Source organism: Sprattus sprattus (assembly GCF_963457725.1).
Source record: "Sprattus sprattus genome assembly, chromosome: 2".
Lineage (NCBI taxonomy): Eukaryota > Metazoa > Chordata > Actinopteri > Clupeiformes > Clupeidae > Sprattus > Sprattus sprattus.
The window spans coordinates 64,560,440-64,577,731 of record NC_137921.1 but is presented as its reverse complement, the minus strand read 5'-3'; the positions used below and the strand labels follow the sequence as shown (position 1 = coordinate 64,577,731).

General features: G+C 45.4%; 1 protein-coding gene across 1 annotated transcript; it reads left to right on the top strand.

Annotated features, from left to right (window-relative positions):
* Window positions 1–590: 590 nt before the first annotated feature.
* Window positions 591–14,233, top strand: LOC308383124 (grainyhead-like protein 1 homolog; the record flags this gene model as incomplete). The annotated part of the gene is made up of 15 exons (XM_080860719.1): window positions 591–610; window positions 2,005–2,200; window positions 2,449–2,510; window positions 2,715–3,015; window positions 3,713–3,795; window positions 4,813–4,969; window positions 5,386–5,494; window positions 5,718–5,812; window positions 6,739–6,985; window positions 7,396–7,517; window positions 8,295–8,323; window positions 8,868–8,953; window positions 12,677–12,762; window positions 13,931–13,995; window positions 14,119–14,233. The coding sequence occupies 15 exons, from the start codon at window positions 591–593 to the stop codon at window positions 14,231–14,233; spliced, it is 1,773 nt and encodes a 590-aa protein (XP_080716845.1).
* Window positions 14,234–17,292: the final 3,059 nt, after the last annotated feature.

Genomic DNA, 17,292 nt, shown 5'->3' with positions numbered 1-17,292 from the left:
CTTCAAGTTTTATTCCGGTCATTTATCCATGCCCGGCCCCCCCCATCTTATTTTTATGTTGGGTTCTGAAAGGAATATTGTATGTCATGCTATGGCTATACATGCTGTTGTTACCCTAGTCAGCCAGGCCATGTATTAGCGCGTAGGCTTGCTAGAGAAAATAAACATGACATTTAAAAACGAAAATTTCATAATTTTTTCAAACGTGAGAAAATGCAATTTGCAATTTGCACTCCCTCTGAGGCTAGTTGCTCCCGATGCTGACATATTCACATTCGTAGCCTAATTGCCCTACCCCCCAAGACTTGAAGTTTCATGACTTCGCGATTTAGGCGCTCTCGATTTGCATGGAAATTACACCGAAACCCCGCCTACACCTTAGTATTCAGGCATGCCTTGAACCACAGGTAAAACTAACCTCTCCACTCAGAAGTTGTTGAAGGTTAAAAAGCTACCTCGCCCCATTGAGGAGGAACACTATTTACAGTAGCTTCTGCCCGCATCCTAAGTTGGATTCAGGTTTGGTGTATTTTGTGAAGAGGACTGGTTGGATTTACAGCGCGAACGAGAAAGTCCGGTTCCGACATAAGATGACTCAGGAGCACGGCAAGTAAGTTATGCTCACTGAAGTGTTCATATGCGCCTTATGATGGACTTGATAGGGTTTTAGGTAGACTGTCGTGACATAATGGCCATATGTTTAATTTGATCAAATGACAGTGTTGATCTAAAATGATCGTAATTTTTATTCACAAATATCAAATCAATATGCTATTCCCATGTCACGTAAGTGCGTTTAAGAGTAGTTAACAACTCGTAGGCTAGCAGATATCAAGTGTTGATTTAATAGTCTACCTTGGGTACCCATACGTTTTTAGTTATTTTCATAATGCTGTATCGCAAAACCATGTGTCTGACGTTACATGTAGAGAGACTCGCTTTTCTGCTTATTATTCGAAGCAATTAACTTAGACAAAGGCCTGAACATTGTTTTGCCTTCAACATTGATAGTTGGACTTGGTTGTGTAAGTTACCATAACACGTGTAATAGGGAATGAAAGCCATAGCCATACTTTGTCTTGAAATCATCTCTGTACAAGGAAAAAATATATAGGGAACCCGTTGCTTATTCTCAGAAAGGGAGGGAAGCGGATGACAGTGTGATGACATTAAAAGTCAGGTGGGCCTGCAGACCTGTAACTCCGGTTGAGCAGGACCTGTATCCTGCCAGTGACAAGATAGTCAGAGGAGCTCAAATATATTCTACACGTGGTGGTGTACTTAATCTAGCAGTCTCATTGATCAGCACTAATGAGCGCTGATTCCCAAATCCTCACAATATATGCACATATATTAACTTATTCACCACCTGAGATTGCAGCTCGATGTTCAACTGTTTTGAAGATGAAGATGCCTCTGTGGTGTAAATACCTGTGGCATTGGCCTGGGGTCAGGCTGGTGTTTAAGGTGTAAGCAGGATGCATAGGGGCTTGTGTTTATAGACGATCCCTTACAGCACCGTTCCACAATAGCACAATATCATCAGGCCACGATCAGGCCACGGCACAGCAGGGAGTGTTATGTGAGCACATATAGAAGAGAATAGACTTTATTTGTCATTGTGCATTGGATACACAACGAAATTTGTTTGTGCAACCACTAACAAAAGTGCAGTTGTGCTGCTGGGTGGAGGGTAGGAGTGTAGTGTGAATATTAAGTTCTGTGATGGCCCTGGGGATGAAACTGTTCTGCAGTCTGGAGGTGCGGGCTGTAGTGGCCCGGTAGCGCCTGCCAGAGGGTAGCAGGGTGAAGAGATGGTTTGTGGGGTGAGTCTCATCCTTTAAAATGCCACATGCTCGGCGGAGGCAGCGCGTCCTAAAGATGTCATCCAGGGGAGGCAGTGGAATGTGATGAACATATGATGAACGACATGGTATTACATAGCTTCAGGTGAAGCTGTCTACTAAATGTAAGATTAGTTTCATGGGTCATCTCTGTCCACAGAGAGAGGACGGTCCTGGTGCTCCATGGGGAGTCCCCGGCATGCGGAGGCCAGCGGCAGCAGGTGTTTGTGGACGAGGACGAGGCCTGGAGGTCCTTCCTGGAGAATCCACTGACTGCTGCGTCCAAAGCCATGATGAGCATCAATGGGGATGAAGACAGTGCAGCTGCCCTCAGCCTTCTCTATGACTACTATAAGGTAATGGTTCTTCATGACTACTATAAGGTAATGGTTGTTCTCTGGTAGGTTTGGATAATGGGGAGAGATCAAACGCCATGCTTTAAAGATACGCAATTAAAACACTTAATAGAAATGGTTAAAACACACCAGATGTTTTCAAATTCCAGTTGGCATAAGAACACTGTTATTAAGTTCCAGGTTTACTATAGGTTAAAGTTGTGACCTAAGCTTTCATTCAATGATTCAATCAGTTATCTGGTCCCCAGGTGCCAAAGGAGAAGATTGTCAAAACTGTGAAGATAGAAGCAGACAGTGATTGCAGTCTAACGTAAGGCCTTTTCCAATGACTCTGACTGTCTTTATTCATGTATGTCTGCTTTGATATATTTGAGATTTTGATTTATCTGTAAACCAAGACATGAAGTTGTCTTCTGCAATTGCAAAAAGCACTTAAATGGTTGACAGAAGTCAAAACAAAAGAAAATGTGAGATGCAATGTTTCCATTGTAATGTGTCTTTCTCCCTCCTCCAGAGAGCTGGGAACCTTTCAAAAGCCCACACAGTCAATGGCCTCTCTCAGGACGGTCCCCCTCAGTAGCATACCCCAGCTGAGCCTTGCCTATCATCCCTTCGACTCCCCGACCGGGAGCACCTACCTGCGGAGCCAGGAGGGGGCGTCCCAGTCCCTGCCTGTAGGGGGCGCTGCTGCTCAGGGGTCTCGGTCAGAGGCTGCAGCGTTCTGCCGCCAGTTTAGCCCCAGCTACAGCCTCCGAGCGCAGGCACAGACGCCAGACTCCACCTACACAGAGGGCCTCAGCGGGACTTCAGAGGAGGTATAGAACCTCTAAGTGTCTCCTGCTCGACTAACATTTACTACTACGTGATTTATTTACCATTATCTCCCTCTGGAACGAAATACTGTTTTCTGATTGGCTAATGGGTTGTACAATAAGTTTGTATAGATGCACACCGTGGAGTGCTCGTCGTGGAGTTCTTTGCCCCGCAGCGTCCATTAACTTTGTAGAACTGCACAGCTCGTCGGCCGTTATCCCTTACATATTACTAACAGAGAAGAACCCATCATATTTCCACTATTTGTACAGACAACCCAGTGTCCATATCATTCAAACTGAAATATAATTTTATATTCTTTTTTTTTTATATATGTATTTTTTATGCTCTGATAAGGACTGAGTCTGACAATTAAAATGGACAGGTGAAACTCACCACAGTGTAGCGGTCCTCTCAGTGCTTTTCCACAGTGAAACTGCCTTTTTTCTTTTCAGAATCAGAATCATGTTTATTGGCCAAGTCCATTTTCATATACAAGGAATTTGTTGTGGTGTTTAGTTGCTCTCAATGTACTTTTTTTTTTTTTTTTCAAATTTGTTTTTATTGTTTTCTTGAAGTAACAACACATGGAAACATAAAATGTGACGGATTCAAGTTTTACAAAGAAGTGAAACTGTCTTTGTTTGGATCTCATTATCATGGATCTCTGAGGCATGCTGTCAATCTTGTTTCCCCTAGGTGTTCCCCCTCCCTGACGACCTGCATTCACACATCTCCTCCCTCTCTCCCGGAAGCTACTCTCACGTCAGTAAGCTCGGCAGGTAAGTCCCACTGAGACAGACCGATAGGTAGTGCGGCCTCTCAAACTCACTAGCCTAAAGGCATCGGCATGGTTATCCAATTCACCTCGTACGACTTCACGAGAGACACGCCCTTTCTAATCTGATGATCGTACGACTCACCTCTACCTGCATGGTTCTACGAGGGGCTGTGGAGATTACCAACGGTTTATTATGATGTTACAAGGCCATTACATCATCAACAACAAACTATAAAATAAGAAATCGTTTGTTTTTATCCTGTGTATTTTCAGTTAATGATCAGAGGCTGTTGTTGTGAAATGAATTACTAACGACAATGACCAAGCTCGCGGTTATTGCCGAATATTTTCTATTATTATACCTCACAAACAGTTCTGCTTTTTTACGTCTACAATTCAGGTTATTTTACAATGTAATCATTAACACTGCATGCTCTGCTAACTCGAACACAAAGAGGCTGTTCGAAAACCAAGAAATGTTTTTATTATTGCTGTAATTAGACGACGTCTCCCTATGCTTTATATGCGGCGAGAGCCACGATAGAGCAAGGAAGAAGGGAGATGTCGGTTTTCCTCCTGCATCGCCGCTGGTGCCCTTCATAGTTTTTTTCATTTTTACAAACTTGTCCCTGATCTTCCTCCAACTCCTAATATACTACTGGAACTCCAGCCCCAGGTTCCCAGCGATCTCTCAGCGATTTTTTTAAAAAACGGCGGTGCTGTCATATAGGGAACAAAACAGGAAACGTGATTTTAGCCAGGGGTGTCGGAGAGCTCGGATCGGATAGTGAGAAAATTCAAGCGGTGCTCCAGAGGCCATCCGAGACCCTCGGATGGCTCTCCGAGGTGCTCAAAGGTGTGGTCCCACTTCAAGGAGGGCGTTTTAGGGCGTGCCTCGTCGGATCGGAGAGCTCGATCGGACAACCATGTGGGGGCCTTAACAGTGACGTGTTGCATCACTCCACAGAAGTAGATGTAGCATTAACATTGTGAGCCCTGATCCATTTTTCCTCTTCAGTCACCAGTATGAGTACACAATTGAGGCCCCTCGCTCCTTGTCCCAGAAGAACAGCAGTGGGGTGATGAGCTACCTCAACAAGGGCCACTTCTACCCCATCAGCCTGCGCTGTCACAGTGGCTCCATGGCCCAGCCCCAGCCCAGCACTACTGTGCGAGTAAGTAGTGCTTTGGCCCACCACTTTTAAAAATATAATATGGCAAATTGAGATATCTATCTATCTTGAGATATCTATCTATCCATACTCACACACACACACACATATGTATACATATACATATCGACTATAATATGGCATATTGACATATGTTATGTAAGAATGTTATACAACTTCACCTTACCCCTCGGTTTAATTGGATTCTTACTCATCAAGTAGTTGTAGACTGATTTTTTTTTAACTCAAATTCAGAGGGCTGCATGAGTCTAAACTAGGCTTAAAGCGATGAAAAAATAGTTTTACTCATTTAATCACAACAACTGGTTCTAAGCCTGTGTGTGTGTGTGTGTGTGTGTTTGTGTGTGTGTGTGTGTGTGTGTGTGTGTGTGTGTGTGTGTGCACGTACTGTCCCTCAGAGTGTGGTAATGGTGGTGTTCGATGAGAAGTGTGTGGACGAGCAGCTCAAGTCGTGGAAGTTCTGGCACAGCAGACAGCCCTCAGCCAAACAGCGTTGTATCGACATCGGTGAGGACATGTTGGATGATCTCTTCATTCGCACCCATTTTTAGATAATTACTTCTACTCTACCTCATCTTTTTGATATGACGAGAACCACCAGCGCGAATACTCCTCCAATCCCAGAATACTCTGCTTACTTACTCACCTTGTTGCCTAGCTTGGCTTTGGCCCTCAGGCTTTTTTTTTTTTTTTTAAATGACTAACCGTTTTCATCTCTTAATGTCCACAGCTGACTACAAGGAGAGTGCCAGCACTGTGTCCAATATTGAGGACATTTCCTTCAATGCCATTTCATTCACGTGGAACACCAAGGATGAGCCAAGAGTAAGTCGTTGTGCTTACCGGCTCAGAACCAGCAGATGCCCACAGGAGCCACTGACCCACAGGGTTTCAATGTCTTTAGAAGCCTACAGTATACTGGGCATTGAGCATACACACACACACACACACACACACACACACACACACACACACACACACACACCCACAGGGTTTCAATGTTTTTAGAAGCCTACAGTATACTGGGCATTGAGCGTGCACACACACACACACACACACACCCACAGGGTTTCAATGTTTTTAGAAGCCTACAGTATACTGGGCATTCAGCGTGCCTATCTATAGCCACTCTCAATTTCACTTGGATGATCTCTTAATCTCTGTGATAATGAGACTGCATGACCTATTTCTCCTGTGTTTGAGGTGGGTATAAGTGATGTGTGTATAAGTGATGTTAGTGTGTGGCAGAGGCATGTGAGGACCAAATGAGGGAGACGTACACTTACTATAACATGCGTAAATATCTGGTTGTAGAACCTTCTCCAATTAATGGGTCTGTTGAAACTTCACTTTTCAAATGAATATAGTTTTAACTATGCCGTCAATTCAAATATTGATTCTGATTGATATTGATATTGATTGTTTTTTTTATTGCTCAACATACATATCCAGAGTAATGTGCAGAAATGTAGTTTCATACAACGGCCATTGGAGGGAGACACAGCCTTTAAAAGCATCTCAAGTACTTTTAATACTGGTTATTGTGTGGTGGAGTGAAATCGTTTCAGAGTTTTACCTGTTGAACAGTGGGTTTGCAAAGGGTGAAATGAAAGAATTAAATGTGTGCAATATAATATCATATCTTTTTGGGGGTTATTTTTGAAATAATAATTATTGTCACTTAATGAACCAATTGCCATATGTTTTTGTTTCCCTCTAAATGTCTCTTTTCTGTGCCTTTCCATCATTAGATATATGTCTCAGTGAACTGTCTGAGCACAGACTTCTCCCCCCAGAAGGGGGTGAAGGGTCTCCCCCTCAACCTGCAGATTGACACCTACAGCTGCAGTAACCACGGCGACCAGCTCCTGCTTCACCGTGCCTACGTCCAGATTAAGGTGTTCTGCGACAAGGGGGCTGAGCGCAAGATCCGTGACGAGGAACGCAAGGTGATGCGCCGCAAGGGACGTGGCCAGGACGGTGGCAACACAAGGACAGGTAGCTATGTTACCATAAAGACTACCCACACACACACACTTCACACAGATTCATAAAGGAATCCATACTCATAGTTCATAACAGTGATGTACAGAATGTTTTTGCCAATTTTGTACACATACACAAAGTGCACATATTTAAAGGCAAATAATTGTATACTCTAAATATAAAAAAGTATGCATTATACTTAACTTATAAGTATAAGTTCATCTATAAGTAAGCATTCTTAACCTCTCAAGATGCAGGTTAGTGCAAACATCTGAAGAGCTCTGTGGCGGCTGTAGCTAATTACCCCCTTCACTCATGTTATCATAGTAAACAAACAAGGAGTCACATGCTGAGCCGGTTTTACACCTCTGGTAGCTAACAGTGGTCGTGTTTGATGACGCCCTTGCTTTTGTTTTTCGTAGGTAGCAAAGGCGCCGTGCAGCAGAGCCATGTTGACATAACAGTCTTCAAATCCATGAGTGACATGGCGACACAGCCTGTCCTGTTCATCCCAGAGGCGCTTTACGCAACGACTCAACGACATGTGAGTGTGTTTTTAACAACGTGCTTCTGATAAATGGGGGCAAACAAAATAATTAACCAGCATATTTCTACTACTGGTTTGGTTGGCGTGGGGAAATGTGAGTGCAATACCAATTCATGTAGACACATTATCAGCAGCGTTGGCAAGCTTCAGGGCTCTCTTGGCAACAGTCATGATAACAACAGTAGAAGTATTTATGGTGACTGAAGCCAACATGGGTAAAGAATTGTGTTCTGCTCCTAGTTGTGGGCATTAAAGTAACACTATGCAACAATTTGACACGTTTTGAGATATGGTTTTATAGGCAGCTAGTTTTGTTACCATCTTCAAATTAAGTTTGATAGCAATTGGTCATGTGAAGGACAGATAAACACCTGTGTCTTCCCCACTAGCCATCCAGGATATGCCCTATGTAGTTCTGTGTAATGAGCTGGTATACCCTGCAATAATGGAAGACGGGCTTAAACACGCATAACATTGCCAGCTAAACTGCCAAAAGACACCAGTTAGTGTGTTGGCAAGCTTCTATTAGTGTCAGCTGTGTTGTTGGTGGTGTTTTCAAGGTTTTTTGTTATGCCTTTTAGGTAGTTACCTTACTAGTTTTGGAACAGAACTCCGTATTGCTGCTTAAAGTGGCGTGTGTTGTGTGTGAAGGCACAGGTTCGGGAGGTCCAATAGGGTCCTGGTACAAGCTTCAGGGGAATGAGGGGAACCAAACCATGATGTCATGATTTTCCCCTCAGGGTTTTAACATTCCATTTTGTGTCTTTCTAATAGGGCACTCCCGTGGACGAGGGAAGCCAAAGGTACGCTTCTTTTGTTTCTGGCTTTGTCTCTGTCCTGCCACGTCTTTTACCTCTCATTTCCCTGGTGCAATTACGTATTGACACGGAAAATGATTACACAGTTCCTCATTCAAAAGACATTTCCTGTAACTTATTTCTCAGCCTATTTCTTCTCTAAAGAGACTAAATACATCACACCCATTTCTGCTGCCCGGCAAATCGATGATCGTTTCTTTCCAAGCAAGTGATTGACTGTGGGCTTTGTGCTGACAATAATTCCACCTTCTCCTCTGTGTGTGTGTGTGTGTCTGTGTGTCTGTGGCTGTGTGGGGGTGTGTGTGTGTGTGTGTGTCTGTGGGTGTGTGTGTGTCTGTGGGTGTGTGTGCTTGTGTGTGTGTGTCTGTGGGTGTGTGTGTGGGGGTGTATGTGTGTGTGTCTGTGTGTGTGTCTGTGGGTGTGTGTGTGTGTGTGTGTGTGTGTGTGTGTGTGTGTGTGTGTGTGTGTGTGTGTGTGTGTGTGTGTGTGTGTGTGTGTGTGTGTGTGTGTGTGTGTTTCCCCACTGCAGTGTGGCAGAGAGGCGAGCGCCCTACTCAGCAGAGGAGTTTGGCTGCACTCCCAGCAAGAGAGCCAGGCGCGACGAACCCGAGAGAGGTACGCATTGGGACAGAAAGTGTGTGTGTGTGTGTGTGAGAGAGAGAGAGAGTGTGTGTGTGTGTGTGTGTGTGTGTGTGTGTGTGTGTGTGTGCGCATGAGAGAGAGAGAGTGAGTGGGTTTGAATGAGCATGTGTGTGTTTGTGTACGCGTGCGTGTGTGTGTTTGTGAGAGACGTGCGGAGTGGGTGAAATAAGGACATAGCCCAGTATTCATTGGTTAGAAATGTGAGGGAGGGAGGGAGGGAGGGAGAGCGAGACAGAGAGAGCGAGACAGACGGTTGGAGTTAGAAGTCACACGAGTTCATAGTAGCTGCCTGCATGAGATAAATAGAAATCCAATCAGGTTAGCCAAAATACAATTTCTAGAGCGCAGATTGATGACAGGCGGGGAGAGGGAGCAGAACCAGCGACACAGAGTCTGGTATTAAAGATTCATGAAATCTCAGAAGGGTGACTGAAATGAAAAACAGATAAGCTGAATGGGGGAAGGAGGAAGACCGGAGGAAGGTTCCGGAGAAAGAGGAACAGAGGTCTAAAACGGCCAAACGCTGTAAACAAAGAACGCTAGACTCACAGAAAAGAGACGGTTGAAAACAAAGGAGGGGAGACAGCGGCAGAGAGAGAGGGGGCGGGGGGCGAGTGAGCGAATGAGAGGAGGACGAGGGAGGGAGGGAAAGGGGGGGGGAGGGAGGGAGTACGAGCGAGTGGGAGAGAGAGACGGACGGAAGGAGGGAGAGAGGGAGGGAGCATTGAGTGCACTGGGTTGCTGTGGGTGGGGCTGAGAGCTGGCTGGCTCCCATGCAGCTCAGCTGACTCCTCTGCATGTAAACACACTCCACATGCTGCCCAACAGCGTGGCCCAGCCCCCGCTCGCTCACACACACACACACACACACACACACACACACACACACACTCACTCCCAGTCAGTGCACACACTCACACACACAAACACACACACACACACACACACACATACACACTCACTCCCAGTCAGTGCACACACTCATTCACGCACACACACACACACACACACACACACACACACACACACACACACACACACTCTCTCGCTCTCTCTGTCTGTCACTCAGTCACTCATAATAAGGGAGACATACAGTATGTACAGCCATATGCACACACATACATTTGCATATATATGTGTGTATATATATTTATATATAATATATATACAAAGAGACTTAAAGGTATACAGAATGACAACTACACACTACAAAGTCCGCACATATACACAGACACAAATGCACTCACATGTATAGATACGTACAGAGAGGGAAAGAGAGAGAGCATTATGTGCTCAGGAGACAACCCTTCCCAATGAGAAGCAGCCAGGCACATACACACACACACACACACACACACACACACACACAAACAAAGACGAAGACACAAATGCTTGCACACACCCACATGCTCCTACTCACACACACACACAAACACACACAATGAGACGTGGCGACAAACACACAAAAATAGACATACACAAAGACAGATCCCCCACTGAAAGAGAGACACATGCTTGAGAGGCAAACACACACACACTCTCTCTCTCTCTCAGACACACACACACACACAAACACACACACACATACTCTCTCTCTCTCAGACACACACACACAAACTCTCTCTCTCTCTCAGACATACACACACAAACATACACATACACAGGCATGGATTAGCAAGGCTCTGCTCACACAAAGAGACACAGTGACACACATGCTTGGGACATCCACCCACACACACACAAACACACAGACACAGACAGGCAGGTGAGGAACACACCCCCCCCCCCCCCCCCCCCCACACACACACACACACACACACACACACACACACACACACAAAGACACAGACAGGCAGGTTAGGAACACACACACACACACACAGACCGGCAGGTTGGGAACACACAAACACACACACACACACCTACACACACACACAAAGACACAGACAGGCAGGTTAGGAACACACAGACACACCCACACACACACACACACACACAGACAGACACAGACAGGCAGGGTTGGAAAAACACCCACACACCCACCCACACCCACCCACACCGACACACACACACACACACACACACAAACAGGCAGGTTGGGAGCCCACCCACCAACACACACACACACACACACACAGTCAGGTTCTCTGTTGTCGCATCCTGCTGGTGAACGTGACAGAGTATTTTTTTCTTCTGCGATGCCTGGAAGCGGATCGGCTTTCACACTCAGGTGCAGAGGGCTGTTCCCGTAATTGTTCTGTCCGTCTCTTTTCCTTTCCCTATTCCTCTCTCTCACCTCTCTCCCTCTCTCTCTCACTGTCTCCGTCTCTCTCTCTCTCTCTCCCTCTCTCTCTCACTGTCTCTGTCTCTCTCTCTCTCTCTCCCTCTCTCTCTCACTGTCTCCGTCTCTCTCTCTCTCTCTCTCTTTCTGTTTGTCTCTCCCTCTTTCTCTCTCTCCCTCTCTCTCTCACTGTCTCGCTCTCTCACCTCTCTCCCTCTCTCTCTCACTGTCTCGCTCTCTCACCTCTCTCCCTCTCTCTCTCACTGTCTCGCTCTCTCACCTCTCTCCCTCTCTCTCTCACTGTCTCCGTCTCTCTCTCTCTTTCTGTTTGTCTCTCTCTCTCCTTCTCTCTCTCTCTCTCTCTCTCTCTCTCTCTCTCTCTCTCTCTCTTAGACTCTATTTTTTGCCCAGGCTTGCGGCCAACACCCTTGGATGGAAACCTTAAAAAGCATGGAGAAAATGAATAATTCAGAGCGCTCTCCATCTGTGAAAGCAGGGGTTCATTGAGTTTCTTCTGTGTGACCATGTGTATGTGGAAGCATATTCCCAGCTGCAAGAGGGCGTGTCTTAAGTGTCTCTGTGTGTGTGTGTGTGTGTCTCTCTCGCCTTCCTCCATCCCTCCCACCCTCTCTCTCTCTCTCTCTCTCTCTCTCTCTCTCTCTCTCTATCTCGCTCTCTGTCTCTTTCACTCTCTGTCTCTCTCTCTCTCTCTCTCTCTGTGTGTGTGTGTGTGTGTGTGTGTGTGTGTGTGTGTGTGTTTGTGTGTGTAAGGCCTCTTTCTCAGAATGATCTCAGTGTGTAATTTGACCTAATTGACATGAGGGCTGGGGCACAACACCAGCAGACATCCACACACCTGTGTGAAGTCCCACCCAAAGGCATACCGAGCAGCGCACAAACATCCTGACATCCCGATAAAAACAATTAGACTCGGGCACTCTTTAACGATAGCAGTATCACAGCAATGCCGTTACCTCACACTCTTTCCCCCACATACACAAACACACACACACACACACACACAAGAAGCAAACGCACAGAAATCCTAGAATTAAGAAAAGGTATCATTACTCTCCCACTAAATAGCTGGTTTTGTTTGTTTGTTTTTAATTTTTGCACCCCCAGAACAGTTCCAGCTGAGCAACATATGGTGTGTGTATGGTGTGTGTGTGTGTGTGTGTGTGTGTGTGTGTGTTTGTGTGTGCGCCATGCCACGCCTTGATGATCTAACTTATGGCTATATGTGGTGTGTGTGTGTGTGTGTGTGCGCGCTATACCGTGCTATATCGCGCTATGCTATGATGAGAGCAAAATGGCTCGGTGTGTGTGTGTGTGTGTGTGTGTGTGTGTGTGTGTGTGTGTGTGTGTGTGTGTGTGTGTGTGCTGGTACAAACGTCTGTGTATTTGTCTCTCAGTGCTGCTGTACGTGCGTCAGGAGACAGACGAGGTGTTTGATGCCTTGCTGCTGCGGACGCCCACTCTGCTCGGCCTGCTGCAGTCGGTGAGTTGCCGACACGCTCCAGAATCTCACACTGCTGCCAGACCCCACACGTGTGTCCATGGGGCGCACTATACACCTGTGTGTGTGTGTGTGTGTGTGTGTGTGTGTGTGTGTGTGTGTGTGTGTGTGTGTGTGTGTGTGTGTGTGTGTGTGTGTGTGTGTGTGTGTGTGTGTGTGTGTGTGTGTGTGTGTGTGTGTGTGTGTGTGTGTGTGTGTGTGTGTGTGTGTGTGTGTGTGTGTGTGTGTGTGTTTCCTGGGTTTGAGGCCATGCTCAAGCACCATCCTTTCCTGACAAGACAGACAGCCCAGAGCCCACACTAGCTCCGAGGTGTTGATGTACACGCTGCTGTGTCTGTGTCTGTGGGTGTTGGTGTATGCACATGTGTACGTTGTGTAGACTGCTGCAGGCTATGAGTGGCAGACATACATCATTACAGGCCCCTCACTGCCAGAGCCTCACTGTGTCCATAGGGCTCTCATTACATCTTTGCCTTTGCTTTTGTTTCCATGTGTGGACGTGTCAGAATGCATGGGCATATTTTTGTTGCAGCGCTCTTAGGCTTTGGGCGTGTGTGTGCGTGTGTGTGTGTGTGTGTGTGTGTGTGTGTGTGTGTGTGTGTGTGTGTGTGTGTGTGTGTGTGTGTGTGTGTGTGTGTGTGTGTGTGTGTGTGTGTGTGTGTGTGTGTGTGTTTGCTTGCATGCATGTGGACTCAAATCATTCCTTCTGGTTTCTGGGTATTTGTTTGCTTGCCACAGTGGCTTCAATATACACCAGTAATACTGCCAGGATGGCAGGAAGAGTATAAGCCACATTGGCATGTTTATTTGACTCATTTGTGTTTTGTTAACTAGCCGTCCGTGCCACAGATTTGCCTTCAGTATATGGTTCCCCCATGCCCCCCCCCCCCCCATGTGACTGATAGAAAGAACAGCTTCCTGTTTGCGTTCAAACGGAAGCTGCAATACCCCACGCTCTCATTCCATAGAGTGGAATGATCCGGGCTTGCCCATCTACCTTAGGTTTTCCCTTCTGAGAAGGGTATAGTTAATGCACATAACATTCATACATTCATAAATTAATTCTAATGTTGTTGCATGTAAAGAATGATAACATGTGCAAATCTTAAACCTGTCTGATTTCGTAAAACCTTTTATTTTGTTTTTGCAGATTTCAGACAAATACAAGCTGCCGGTGGAAAAAGTGTTAAATGTTTACAAGAAATGCAAAAAAGGGTAAGACAATGAGAAATAAATATGTACAAATGTAAATCCATAGAAGTAGAACATATCCCCTCAAGTGCTGTTAATTTTATTAGAAGTAGTGAGTAACAAAACATCTTTCTATTGTGTCTGTAGGATTATTGTAAAAATGGACGACAACATAGTGAAACACTATTCCAACGAAGACACATTCCAGATGGACTTAAAGGAGGAGAGGGGCACGTTCTCCCTGACGCTGACGGAGATCTGAGGCGGGCGGGGGTGGGGTGGGGGTGGGGGGGGGTGAATGCTGCTGCGGGTAAAGGGGTGAGGGAGTTCAGAGCTATGCGCCATGCGCCATACACAGGATTATGTAAACACAAAATGTGCGTCTAGTTTACACTGCAGAGCATACGTATGCTAATGCTAAGATGTTCTGTCTGTCTGTCTGTCTGTCTGTCTGTCTGTCTGTGCATCTGTCTGTCTATCTGTGCGTCTGTCTGTGCGTGCATATGTGCGTGCATGTTTGTTTGTTTTGATTTCAGGGACCAAATCTTTCTTAAAATCTGTCCTAATGCCTTTTTATAGGCAAATGGATGTGTTTAATGTTGACAGTGATGTATATTAATCTGTTTTGACACAGACTGTTAATGTGACGCCATTGCACTGGAGATGTGGATGGGTTAGATCAGAGGCATTCTAGAATGATCCTAGGGGAAGTGTGTGAATGTACAGTATGTTGTGTACCTCTTGATTATGTCATGGCTGCCTGTCAGAAATGCACCATCAAGTAGGAGCTTTAGTGGCTCCATATTATTTATGATATGATGAGAATACATGAGATATAATGTACAAGTGTGGACATGTGCATCCATACAGAACAATATACTGGTATTTTTGATTTATTGGTTAACATATATCAGAATTTCAGTGTAAATACATATGTCAGTAAGTATTAAACTAAAGAAAGAGAAGTCACTTTCTGACCGATTATCTTATTGGTAAAGAGTATTTTAGTATTTAAAGATATTGTATTTATTTTTTTGTGAACAAGGGGTGTTCTGCTAGCCAGCCATGCATGTTTTATACACTGTCAATAATATCTGTATTATGAATTCTGTAATATAAGTAATATATTTCTATGAGTGTTAATCATACTGCCACAACTGTGTGCTTGCCTCTCTTTATTTTTCTTGATTCTTTCAATAAAGCCCAGTTTTGGAGAAGCTGATGATATTATCAAGTTAAATGTTTTCTCCCTCCATTATTCTTGCCTTTTTTTGAGAAGGAAGTGGGGGTTGGGGTCAAACAGGAAGTGTGTGCCAGAGCTTCAACAAAAGCCTCCAGACGATGATCTGTTTTTATGATGTTTGGCATCCTGCTGGCAAGAATACGGAAGCTGAGAAGAGACATCCCTACGTAATGTGTTCAGGAAGCACAGTGTGTTTGCCTTTGCTGGACAGATACTGCAGGTTCCAAAAAAAGGGAGTACTAGTAACATGCAAACCTTCTTTAGCAATCCTCAGATAGGGATTTAATACCACGGAGCCAACTCCAGCCTCCCAGCCCCATCACCCGTCCACACACACACGCAGGCAGGCAGGAGGAGCACAATGGGCGTATCCAGGTCTGGTACTTTACAAAGATCTGCTAAATTACACAGACTTGACTAAAGGACTCAGCCAATTGGGGCAGATAATATCAAACTGAGACAAAACATGTATGGCTTTGTGTTGGCATGCTATTGCTTTTGTGTTGCTACTGGAGTCCATTTACTTATTATAATGGGCACTCATAAGGCAGGGACCAAATAATAGGCACTCTGAGATTCTTTGGAATGAAAAGTGCGTTAAAAATAAAATTAATTATTATTATTATTATTATTATTATTATTATTATAATAAAGCCTGAAATGAACTGAATTAACCGAGATGTGCTGTATAGGTGAAGTTTGATATTATCTGCCCCAATTGGCTGAGTCCTTTAGTCAAGTCTGTGTAATTTAGCAGATCTTTGTAAAGTACCAGACCTGGATACGCCTATTGTGCTCCTCCTGCCTGCCTGCGTGTGTGTGTGGACGGGTGATGGGGCTGGGAGGCTGGAGTTGGCTCCGTGGTTGGCCCTCTCTGGCAGAAACTGTGCTGACCGAAGTAAAGCCTGAATGTGTTAGAGTGGTGGTATAACGCTGAGTAATGACTGGGCCGGGTTCCGCTCTAGAAACACAGTTTAAAGAGCTGGAGGGTTGAGTTCCGCTCTAGAAACACAGTTTAAAGAGCTGGAGGGTTGAGTTCCGCTCTAGAAACACAGTTTAAAGATCTGGAGGGTTGAACAGGTGAACAAGAGAGAGCGAAGTCCTGCACATTTTCTTTGGACTGTTGCTTAGCTAAATGTATTGTTATGGTAAAGAGTACACATACAAAGCAGTTAGCATCTAACCACAAATGCAAAAGAGGACTCAGCACACAGCCTTGCGGCATGCCCGTGTTCATAATGAGAGTGGAGGAGTGGATGTTGTCTATCTTAACAGATAGGGGTTAGTCAGAAAGCTCAGAGTCCAGTTGCAGAGGGATGTGCTAATACTGAGCTGGCTAGGCTTGGAGATGAGTTTGGAGGGGATCACAGTAGTGTTAAGCTAAAGTCAATTAATAGCATGGTGACATAGGAGCTGGGACTGTCCAGGTGGGTCAGGGCAGAATGGAGTGCCCTGGAGTGGCATCCTCTGTTGACCTGTTGGTGCAGTGGACAAACTGACGGGGGTCCCGGCAAGAAGGCAAACCAGGTTTTCAGATGTGATGGAACCAGCCACTCAAAGCACTTTGCAATGATGAGGATGAGTGCAACTGGGCAGACGTCATTTAGGACCGTAGCTGTGGAGTGCTTCGGCACTGAGACAACAGTGGCGCTCTTGAAGCTTGTGGGGACAATTGCGTGAGCCAGGGGCAGATTAAAAATGTCTCTGAAGACCCTGGCCAGCTCCTCTGCACATGCTCTGTGCAAATAGTCGGGTACTCCGTCCTCTGTACCTTCCCAAACATCAGAGCTAGATGGATGGGGGGCACAGTACTTGGTGGTTTGAAGTCTGTGATGGTCTGTATGTGGTTGTATATCCACACTAAATAATGACATTTTTGTGTGTGTGTCTTTCAGTTTTTTGACTTACTTTCTCCTTTGCAGTGTGGACAGGGTCCACTGGAGCCCTATCTTCTCTGCCCCTCGCCATGTCTGTCAGTCATTTTGAAAACAGTGCACAAACAGACACGCACACAGTCACAGACACACGAACACATGTGTCTACCTCCATATGGAGAAGCACCCCACCACTGCAATTTA